Source organism: Apium graveolens, chromosome 6, assembly GCF_009905375.1.
Source record: "Apium graveolens cultivar Ventura chromosome 6, ASM990537v1, whole genome shotgun sequence".
In the NCBI taxonomy this organism is placed as follows: Eukaryota; Viridiplantae; Streptophyta; class Magnoliopsida; order Apiales; family Apiaceae; genus Apium; species Apium graveolens.
This window is the reverse complement of record NC_133652.1, coordinates 10,022,991-10,035,704: the sequence shown is the minus strand read 5'-3', so window position 1 is coordinate 10,035,704 and position 12,714 is coordinate 10,022,991. Positions and strand designations below refer to the sequence as shown.

General features: G+C 35.5%; 1 protein-coding gene across 1 annotated transcript; it reads right to left on the bottom strand.

Moving 5' to 3' along the window:
- Positions 1-4,954: 4,954 nt before the first annotated feature.
- On the bottom strand, positions 4,955-8,213 carry LOC141664555 (uncharacterized). Its single transcript, XM_074470509.1, has 3 exons — positions 5,764-8,213; positions 5,548-5,653; positions 4,955-5,461 (listed from the first exon to the last, which is right to left on the bottom strand). Exons 1-3 carry the CDS (start codon positions 8,211-8,213, stop codon positions 4,955-4,957), a joined length of 3,063 nt encoding a protein of 1,020 aa, XP_074326610.1.
- Positions 8,214-12,714: the final 4,501 nt, after the last annotated feature.

The window sequence follows — 12,714 nt, the reverse complement described above, 5'->3', positions numbered from 1 at the left end:
CCGATGTGAAATGGTCCATCAGACATCGGGTACTTTTATCAACCGATGTAAAATAATGGGTTAGACATCGGTTTCGTTCATTTGGTGATGTTAAATCCTTTTGTTTAACATCAGTGTTTTTTTCTAACCGATGTTTAATCTTTAATATTGTAAAATTTAAGACATCAGCTATTGAAAATTCGATGTTATTTGGCTTAAAATACATTGATTTTTTTACAGAACCGATGTCAAATGACTATTTGACATTGGTTTTTGTAGTTCTTTTTCTTTTAATATTGTTTCACCTGATGTCTTTTGTTCATTTTTACATCGGTTTTAAATTACCATTCTGATGTTAATATATATACTGTAAATTGCATATGCCATCCTGGTACTATTAATAGCCCAGGGAACCAATTGCATTTTCAACCAGAAAAATACCAACAATATGCAATACATCCAACCAAATTTGTAAAAATATAGAGGTATACATTGATACCAAATTTACTAACATTCAATCCAACAAGAGCTCAATTCGGACATTACATTCCAAGTCTAAAATAAACATCCCAACTAAAAATAATAAAACCCAAATTCTCTAGTTATTACATCCAACATTCTAAACGTGTTTGACTAGTTAATATGTACCACTTGTCAAATTTCGACAATTCCAAACATAAATCAGAATGATGGATGTAATTGTCACTAAACATCCCTTAATTAACCACCAACCACCAGCAAACACAATATCAATTCACATAGTTCAGAGGAAAGCTATATATATAGATACTTATCATTTTTACATTTTGTCTTGGATAAATTCAAGCACCTCCATCCGCACCTCATCCAGCTCCTGCCTTGTGTAGGACTTTCGAGTTTTGGCTGCCCACTATAAAACACACGTAAAAATTAGCAACCAGAATATTATTAACCAGAATTGCCATATGTATAATTAAAAATAAACAGAACCAACTATTTATAATTTAACTAGAAGAGGACATTTTCTATATTTAACCGTAATTTTCTTCGTTAATCCAAAACTATATACCAGATAGTTCCTTATCACTAATAAAAACAAGATCCATCTGGAAATCACTAATAATAAAAACTGATAATAAAAATGGCACTCATATTTATCTGTCCTGAAAAACTACACAAAAAAATTCTACATGCCATCTATCGGAAATGATTTGCATATATACCTTGGTAGTAAAAGATAGCTCCTTATCAGCAATGATATCTTTCATGTATCGCATTATAACATAGCCACATTCAACCCCTCCTGGTTGTTTGGGAGATCCCTGTTACAATATAAAATCTAAATTAGCACCAGAAATTAATTAAAATTATAAAGTGATAAAAAAATACAAAAAACTTACAAGAAGATTCTTTATCTGAGGAGCTTTATTTCCCATTCCAGTTTGAGCATTGTAGGATTTCATCGCTCTACATTGCAGAACAACAATAATATACATGATTATTTTTCAAAAGGGAGAATATTTACTATATATATATATTTATATATAGTAATTAACAGAAATATATTACTCTGTTAATGATTTTTCCAACTCATCAAAATGTGTTGGATGTGGCAGAGGGTTCAGAATTTAAATGTCGCCATCCCAAATTACAACCAAAATCCAGTGGCAACTATGTTTATAAAAAGAAAAAAGAAAAACACAAGTCAGAAATTTTAAAAAAACTACCTAAATATATTAATTTGTAAAAGCATGTCTAAATTAAAAATACTTACTTATGATTATGTGGCATGAAGTACATGCGATAGGGACTACTCTCTTTCAACCGATTAACAAAATAAGAATGAAAAGATTTGTTCAACGTAAATGTAGCTCCTGGATCGAAAAATCCATATAAGACCACATCATCATTCTTCCTCTCAATCTTAATCAGTCTTTGCAAGAGCCTACCAGGGAGTGAATTACATTACTTATAATATCCGTATAAAACATGAATATTGAATATGTAACGATAAAAAATTAACTTACGCCATATAAGCAGATATTGCAGCTTGGCCAATCATATCGAACTCCAACAATGCTTTCACATTTTCATGCAATATATAAATTATTTTCTCAGTCCCAAACACGTCCGAATCACACGGAATTGGTATTGACTCCCCAGTGGCTTTCATGAAGACTGCAGCATGTTTGTATAACACCTTGTACTGCTTTGGCACATTCTTGTTTAGCTTCATTTTTCTATAATCATCTTGAAGTTTCTGCAACTCATCTTTCCGCTTAGACTGCCCCTGCAACACTTCCTTTTTCTTTTTCTACACAGAATTAAATAAAACAAGAATAATCGGTTATTATTGACATAACTACTATAGAATGCAACAATCAATTCAGAGTATATTGACATAATTTTTATATAACATACCGCCACAGTTGGGTAGATGATCAATTCACGAGGCCATGCTACGTGAGAGCCAACTGCTTGGCGTACAACCTCAATTTCACCAGGTATGGGCACTGAAACCGATGCCTCTGGCTGGATGTGTCCGTCAACCGACACACGAACATGTCCGGGCTTTAGAGGCACTCCGTGTACTGAAACATTCATCTCTTCGTGATCATCAAAAACTGTTCCAAAAGCAACCTTGTTCTCTATGCAATCCAGTGCAAGCTCACATGACTGTGGACCCTACATTATAGTGAGGGATCAATTTAATTTTATTGCATAAATCCCAAGTCTGTAGGCATATATCTAGTAGATCTTAATAATATTTTACCTTCTTTCCGCTCGGAGGAGAGGGGTCAAAACCAACAAAGTCTTCATCATTTACCAACAACTGTTTGGCACTCAGCGGTTTAACAGCAACTCCAACATTCCGCTTATCAGCAGCTCCCTCTTTATTAGCAGGTACTTGATAACTTGATTTGTCAGAGAACATAGGAGAGTGACCATTCGAAGCATTAACCAAGGCCTTAAGTTCAGCCATCTCCCGCTAATTTCTTTCCAACTGATCCAACAACTCTGCCTTGGTAATTTTAGTCTTTTTCACTTTCGGCAAATTGAAGAATGCTGTTGGAGTGACAAAGCCGCCAACCCCTCGAACCCTTCCTGCGTGCTCAGGAGTCTGAAGTGCCGTAGTCAACACATCTTCTGTTCCATGTGGAACAAATTCACCCTTCTTCTTCATTTCAAGTAACTCAGCCTGTAAAATAAATACAAACAATTAGTGCATTATTTATGACGCAATTATCTTTGAAGGGAATGCAGTATTAAAAATATCACTTACAATTCTCGCATTTATTTCCGCTTGCTCTTCAGTAAGCTCATCAGGATTCTTTGGCATCCTAGCCTTCCACCAAAAAATTGCACGATCAGGTTTCTCTTTCCGCTTTAAGTTCCCTTTCTTTATCTGTTAAAAAAGAGAAAATGTTTAAACTCCCTTAAAACATAGAATTGCAAAGCCAAATAGATATGGTTCTTACTTCTTCTTCTCGCAAACCAATATACCCCTTCCTTGACAAGCGGTGATGATATTTCCGTTTACCCACTCTATTGCTCTGTAACTTACGTTGTTCCTGCACCAAAATAAATTAGTAAAAATTAATAAATATTATTTAACCAAAATCTATTTAATCATTTAGCAAGTAAAATGGCAATCATGTATATTTTATTAGTAGAATATATTCATACCAGCCATTTGGGGTTCGTCCTCTCTGCAACAAATTTCTTCCAAGGTTCTTTACCAACAAACGCATACTTTTTCGGAGGCTTCATCAATTTCTTCTTTTTTCTAATAAATGGCATCACATATTTTGCAGTTAAATCAGCTTTAAACTGCCTCCATTTTTCACCTGCCGATTGTAGCACAAGCTTCTCACTTTCTGGGGAAATTTTGAATGTGTCCTAAAGAGCCACATAATATAAATTAGCCACATAATTTACAGTCATAATTTAAATAAAATGAAGAAGTCAACAAGGGATATAATTTACCTGGACATCATCCCATAATTTTGCTTTTAGATCACAATCCACTTTTGGCCAGTTTTCAGTGTCGATTGGAATCATTATCCTTGCGAGCATTCCTATGTAAGACTGTAAAGTAGGCCTGGTATTTCCGATGGGAACTCCAAAATCATTGTATCTAACTTTAAATTTCTTTCCCCGAGCTTTCTTCACCACTACTTTGTGAAGAGCTGAAACACCACGCGCACCTCCTAGCCTTTTTTTTGCAGATTCAGAAGTGGTCATCGTTTCTTCACAACTACTTTGAGTTTGATATTGTGGAGGGACTTGAACCAACTTTTCATTACAAGTCTCTGAAGTTTTGACATCAGGAACAATCTCATCATCAACCTTTTCAGAGTTATTCTTCCTATCATTTTCTTCGAAAATTACTTTCTTGGCTTTTTGCTTCTTTGCCATTTTGCTCCCTTAGTCTGCATTAAATTGAATAATAAAGTCATCAGTTGAACAATATATTTTCAGTCCGTCATTAATTACAGTCAAGCATAAATAATAAATTGTAAAATCAGCAAGTACGAATACAACTATACAAGAACAATAATTTACCTAAACTGCAATCAGTAATTAATCACATCCGAAATAACTCTAAAGTATTTTATAGAAGTACAATTAAATAATGCAAAATAATTAAAGAAAAAATAATGCCATCAATCAGTAATTATGGATGAACTACTTATATGATTATAACAATGCAAAACAAAAGAAAAAAAATTAACAATATATTTTACACATTATAACACAATTAAAGGCAAATATATATGGTTCATTCAGTCATTCAAATTCCCATTTAGATATATATTTTACATAAAGCTACATCATCAGTCAGTAACGACATTAGGTGCAGGAGTTTTAGTAGCAGTATTTTTAATCCAAATTCCCTCAACATTAGGTCTAGCAGTATGAGCGACATCATCAGTAGTGACATCAGTTGCGGGGATTTCAGTGCAGAATGGGGGATGTTCCATGATCGTGTCTCCTAAGTCATCTTCATTATACAATTCTTGGTAGTCTCGAGTTGTGGAGGACAGAACAATAGAACGGGATCTTCAAGGTAAAACACTTGCTTGACTTGGTCAACAGAAACATATTTATCTTTTTTGTGACCTTGTCGACTAAAATCCACAAGTGTGAACCCAAGATCATCAACCCTTATTCCTTTATCATTACTTGCCCATTTACACAGGAACAAGGGAGCTTTGAATGCATGGTAGTCTAATTCCCATATCTCTTGTATGATACCATAAAATGTCAAATCACTTTCTACGGGGTTCAAGTCCTTGGCACTAGAAACCTGGACCGCTTTAGCAATGACAGGCTCCCCGCTATTTTGAACAACGCGTATGTCATCTCGTTCCTTTGTAAAATATCGCACTCCATTCACTAGATAACCTTGATAAGTTAGTACTGAAAATGATGGCTTGGCAGCGAGCCATCTTATCGTATCTGAAACACCTTTGTTGTTCTCCCTTAGTTCATCATTCACCTACAGATATGATAAGAAATTTTAAATCCTAAATAGCTAATAGTCGTCATTACACTACAGATCAAAGAACCTAATACAACACTGACTTTGTTTTGAAACCAATCAGCAAAGAGCCGATTGTGCTCTCTCATGAGCCAATGTAAGCTTTTCCTTTTCCCTCGGTGAATTTCTTCAAGATATTCCTTATGCATTCTGAAAAATGCATATGGAATGATATATTAAAGACACATTACAAGACTAATTACTGGATAATGAGGAATTGAAAACAACAAACTGTATAAACTTATAGAATATATGGAAACACTTCAGCGTTGTTTAGAAGGACATGTAGATGTGCTTCATCTCGCTCCTTCTCTTCCACTGATTTTATTATCACAGCGAATAATGGACCTGATATCTTATTATCTTGGTCCTTTGGAAGACCGGCAGTGGAGTAATTCTGACTAAGAAACTCGGTGCAGAATTCTACGGACTCTTCTCCAAGGTAACTCTCTGCCATACAACCTTCGGGATAATAACGGTTTCGAATATAACTCTTTAGTACTTTATTAAACCGTTCAAACGCATACATCCACCTATAAAATACTGGTCCACATAAGCGTAGTTCCTGGACCAAGTGGACTACTATATGTACCATTACATCAAAAAATGACGCATGGAAAACCTTTTCTAGATCGCACAAGGTTAGTATAATATCTGACTGCAGCTTATCTAGTTTTGACATGTCTACTACTTTGTTGCACAAAGCATTAAAAAAGAAACACAATCTAATAATTGTGACCCTAACATGCTTCGGAAGAACGGAGCGTATTACAACCGAGAGTAATTGTTGGAGAAGAATGTGGCAATCATGTGATTTCAGCCCGTAAATATTCAAATCAGGCATGGAAACACAATTTTTTATGTTCGATGCATGTCCGTATGGAAGTTTCATCGACATTAATGATGACAAGAAAGTCCTTTTTTCTGCCTTTGACAAAGTAAAGGGAGAAGGAGGCAAATAGGTTTTCTTTACTCCTACTTGGGGAGCCAAATCAGATCTAACGCCCATTTCCATCATATCACGATGGGCTGCCGCACTATCCTTTATCTTATGGCGCATATTTAGTAATGTGCCAATCAGACTATCACATACATTCTTCTCGACATGCATGACATCAATACAGTGCCTAACATGGTGAAATTTCCAGTATTCTAACTCGAAAAATACTGACTTTTTCTTCCATGGACTTTCAACCTTCTTTGCCTTCTTCATTTTCTTCCCAAATTCAAATTTGATTTGTTCTTGCTCTGCTAACACTTCTTCTCCGGATAGGGTTCGACGCGGCTGCCCAAACTCTTGTTGTCCATTAAAAGCAGCCTTCTGCCTTCTATAAGGATGATGTAGAGGCAAATATCGACGATGCCCTTGGTAGCACATTTTCCTACTATGAGTCAAAAATTTAGCTACGGTGTCATCTCCACAAACTGGACAACACTTATAACCCTTATTAACGCAGCCAGATAAATTTGCGTATGCAGGGAAGTCATTTATCGTCCACATTAAAACTGCTTTTAAAGTGAAAAATGATTTGTTATACGCGTCATACATATTTGGTTCCCCTTCCTTCCAAAGCTTTTTTAAATCATCAATCATCGGTTGTAAGTAGATGTCGATGTTATTACCAGGCTCATGCGGGCCAGGGACCAATATCGACAACATCATAAATTTTCTTTTCATACATAACCAGGGAGGAAGATTGTAAGTCACCAATATGACTGGCCAGCAACTATATCTATTAGATAGGCCATTATTGTGCGGGTTTACACCATCCGCCGATAAAGCCAAGCGAAGGTTTCTCGGTTCACTACCAAAGGATGGCCACCTATAATCTATATTTTTCCAAGATGGAGAGTCGGCTGGATGTCGCATTTTACCATCTTGTATCCGCTGTTGCGCATGCCAACACATTAGTTTAGCGGTGGAAGGAGATTTAAACATACGTTTAAATCTAGGAATTATTGGAAAATACCACATGACTTTGGCTGGAAGATTAATCCTCTCTTCACCTTTCTTTGTCAACTTCCACCGAGAAAGTCGACACTTAGGACACTTGGTTGCATCAGCATGTACACCCCTGTACAGTACACAGTCATTCGGACATGAATGGAACTTTATATACTCTAGACCTAAATTGGAGAGGGTTTTTTTTGCTTCATATGCATTACTAGGTAACACATTATCTTTGGGAAGTAGAGACCCAACAGAAGAAAGGAGGTCAGTGAAGGCACTATCGGTAATACCAAACCTAGATTTCCAGTTATGCAACTTCAACATCGACTCTAACTTAGTACAGTCACTACCCTCATATAGAGGTTGCTCAGCATCGGCTACGAACCTCCTAAACTGATATGAATCATTATCATATTGACTCGAGTTATATGCCGCTTCACAAACATCAACAGTTTCCGAAGCAGCGACATGCTCCTGATCTTGCTCTGACGCTTCATCAGAGGCTTGCTCAGGAGGTGGGTCTGGAGCTTGCTCTTCAGGTGGACAACTAGCACTTGAAGATTTAGGACCCGTAGAAGCAGTCTCCCCGTGCCAAACCCAATGCACATAACCTAGACAAAAGCCATTGTCATAGATATGGCCCCTGATTGTTTTTATAGAGAATTTTTTAAAATTGGCGCATCGTCCACAAGGGCAAGGAATTTTGTTATGATCTTCAGAATTTTCTTCAGCATATATCAAGAAGTTTTCCACCCCCATTTCAAATGCTAAAGAATCCCTATCTTGCAAAATCCATGTCTTATCCATCAAATTTCCCTACCTGATAGCCACTATAAATATTAAAAATCCAACACATACCTATTTATAATTATTTAATAAAAGGCATATCAAATTTGTGTTGGTTACTGTAGGGATTAATTATATAAACTTAGAAAGGAGTAAATACCTTGATATCCTAATAATTTATAGTACTAATTCATTACTCTAAGATCCTATACATATACCCAATTAATTACAAAACTAGACTAAATTTATAAACTAGACTAAATTAAACCAAGATAATTAAAACAAATTAAACCAAGATATTTGAAAATATCACATAATTAAAAACCAATAATTCCAACATTCACAGCCCAGACAATTGTTAAATTTCCTTCACATAAATAAAACTCAGTCAGAACTTGAGTATTGAAACAAATTCAGCCCATAAATAAATAAATTAAAATTATCTGTTACTTGTATCTGTGAGATGGATAATTATACAAAACAATTACTATAATACAACACAAGTAACAGATAGTTCATATCAGGAATGCAGAGACTTGTTCATATCAGAGAAATGACTACTATACAAAACAAGAAATGCAGAGACTTGTTCATATCTGAGACCTGTTCAAATGCAGCCCCAAAAACCCCCCCAAAACACACTAATATGTATGAACAACCCCCAGAAAACACATAATTAAAAACAGAACAGAAACATTTACATTTACATCAATGTACCTAAAACATTGATTTACATCAGTGTACCTAAAATATTTAACATGACATAAAATTCCCAAAAACAGGACATAAAACCCCCAAAAAGAAACAAACATAAAACCCCCAAAAACATAAAACATTTACATGCACAAAGAAGAAAAACAGTAAAGAAGAAAAGAAGATAAACATAAAACATTTACATGCACAAAGAAGATATTAAACATAAAAATGAGGGAGATAAACAGTAAAGAAGTAAAGAAGAATATACCTCCGGATGCTTTCAATGTTCCGAAACCCCAATGTTCTAAACCCTCAGTGCTCCAACCTCCAAATGCTGTCTACCTCCAGATACTAGCTCCAACCTCCAGATACTAGCTCAATTTCAAGTTTAATTTGCTCTAATTTGAAGCTCCAAATCTTGAATTAGAATTGGGGCTAAAATTAGGGTTTCAGAGAAAAGAGAGAAGAGACGGTTAACAGAGACTAAGGTAAGAAGAGAGAAGAAAGGTAAGAAGACTAAGAGAGAAGGAGGGGAGAGATGAGAGAGACGAGAGAGGCGAGGCAAGGGGAGAGATGAGAGGCTCGCGGGAGGTTTTTTGGAAAGGGGGGAAAATATGTTAAAGTGAATTTTTTGTTAAAATTAAAGGGGGGAAAGTGTACTGAAAAGCGGGGGGGGGAGTTAAGTAATTTTTATTTTTTTTAAAAGGCCATAGACAACGGTTAACAAAATGAACTGATGTCAAAGTTAAAAACAAATTTGTGGCCTTTTTAATTTCTGAAGATAGACAACGGCTACTAAGTGAAACCGATGTCAATATGCGTATTCAACATCGCTTTTTACAAAACCGATGTTAAACTGCATTTTAACATCGGGTGCATTACATGCCGATGTATAAGGACCGATGTCGTATCTACTATTTCTAGTAGTGTTAGTTCAAATTTATGTTGATGATATCATTTTTTGATCAACTAATCAAACACTGTATAATAAGTTTTCAAAGTTGATGCAATCAAGATATCAAATGAGTATGATTGGAGAGATGAGTTACTTCCTAGGCTTGTAGATTAAACAAACTGATAATGGCATATATATCAATCAGTTCAAGTACACAAGAAATCTACTGAAGAGGTTTAATATGCAAGAAAGTGCAACTGCAAGTACTCCTATGGCAATTACTACAAAACTTGATCCAAATGAAGGTACAGCAGTTGATGTGACAAGCTACAGAGGTATGATTGGATCTCTGTTATATCTAACTGCTAGCAGGCCAGACATTATGTTTGCCACTTGTTTGTGTGCAAGATTTCAGGCAAATCCAAGGGAGCCACATCTTATTGCAGTAAAGAGAATTTTCAGATACCTCAAGGGTACTATGTCTCTTGGACTTTGGTATGCAAGAGAAGCTAATTTTGCATTATGTGGTTATTCAGATGCTGATTTTGCTAGATGCAAAATAGACAGGAAAAGTATATCAGGAAGCTGTCAGTTCTTGGGAGGCAGATTAGTCTCAAGGTTCAGTAAGAAGCAGAAATCTATTTCTACTTCAACTGTTGAGGCTGAATATATAGCAGCTGGGAGTTGATGTGCTCAATTGTTAAGGATGAGAAATCAACTCATGGACTATGGATTATCATTCTCAAAAATTTCTATTTATTGTGATAATCAAAGTGCTATTTCTATGACAGGAAATCCAGTGCAACATTCTCTTACAAAGCACATCAGTATCAGATATCACTTCATAAGAGAGCATGTCATGGAAGGAACCATAGAGCTTTATTTTGTTCCTACTGAACAGCTGCTGGCTGATATCTTCACAAAGCCATTACCTGAAGCAACATTTACAAAGCTTGTGAATGAACTTGGTATGGTTAACTGGGATAAGTAAATTTTTATTTTATCTATTTGATCAAATCCTGATGTATATTGATCAAATCCTGATATGTCTTAAATGCTGTGATATTAATCCAGAAATATTTGATGTATTCTATTTTATATGCATGAAAAATTAAGTGATTTTATTTGCTAATTGTGTATGTCCGAATAAATTTATCACTGTCATCATTACACATCGGTCTAGGGAGACGCGCCTTAAAAAGATATTCTTTGGTAAAGTTTTAAGCTAACTCTAGAGTTAATTTTCTTTACCGAACCCTAGAGTCCCTCTCTATTACCAACTATTGGGATATTTAAACCAACACTCATCAGACTTCTCAATATTCTGAAACACAAACTCTCTAAATCTCTATCCCTTATCATATTTTTTCTATCAAAAACATGAGCTTCTTCAACATGTTCTTTGATTATCCGACATTTACAGTCGAGTTTTGTTGCGATGAGTGGGAACAGGAGTGGCACATCTCTGCCATTCCTGATGAGATTTGGAGTTGGGTTCCACAAGATATCTACACTGATCTCTTGATTTTCCGGAGGGATTACTATCGTCATCTGGTTCGTATGGAAGAAGATCGTTTGGAAGCCATCCGTCAGCAAGAACAAATTATTCGTCTTGTTGTGCTCTTTGTTGAAGACAGGAAGAAAAGACCCTGAACATCCATCCATTCTTTTGTCTTCCTGACTTATCTCCCTTTCCCCCTTTCTCATTATCATCAGCTTTGTCAGGCTTCTTAGACCAAGGATGTTGATGTTTATCATCTTAGACTAGGATTATCTTGTAATCTTTTGCATGTAATCTACAAATTTCATAAAATGTACTCTTTTGATATATTAATAAAATTTCTTTTGATTGCAAGATTTAGTCTTTGTTTATCTCGTATTATGTGCATGTGAATGTTCTCATTGAAGCTTGTTAATCTTTACTTCATCTACTTGAACTGTAATTCTTGATGAATGTTTTGATTAGCATTGTGGTTACTAATAATTTGTGATGCTTTGACAAACAAATGTTGAATTTGAATCGACATATCATGAGTTAGTCAAATCCTGACAGAAGAAAGGTCTCAAATCCTGATAACAGGTCAGCACGTTCTAATTTGGATTATTAGTGTTAATCAATCTCTGAGTAAGCTTTATTGTTGCAATTAAGTGTCCCACTTAATTAATGATAATTGGTGGATTATCAGATAAACAAATATCTACAGTTGTGTCTTGATATAACTGTATGTATTTTGTATTTACTTCCGCAATTTCCTCCAACATTAAAATCAATTACTCAGATATTGTTTCATGTTCGAAGTCAAATTCACTAGGTTACCTTCTTCATACAAGTGTATTAAACATATTTCTGAATAGTGAAGCTATAAAACCAGTAGAAATTCTGTGACACAATTCATCATACACATAGTTTCACTGAACACATCTCACACTTACTCTCTCGCACAAGCTATTCACATCATGACAACTTCTGAAGTTTCATCAATCTTCAGTCAAACCACAATCATTCATGGAAACACATTTGGCACTAACAATTACTTAGCTCTGCTCACACATCAGCAGCTACCATCATCTTTTCATGATATTCGGGATTTTCTCTTTCTATGTCCAATTGGATATGCTCTCACAAATCCTGTTAAGGTGTCATACAGGGCTGTCATGCAGGTCTGGAATATAGCAGTGGTAAATTCAACACATACTGGTTTTTCTTTTGAGTATAAGGACCAAAGATATAAAGTTGATGCTGACATTCTGCTTCAAGCCTTGAGATTGCCTGCTCTTGATGGTGCTCCTAATACTCACACCAATGAGCATCTGTTTGATATGCTAAGGACTTTAGGCTATCAAGGAGAAATCACAACCATTGGAAAACTAGTCAAAACCAAA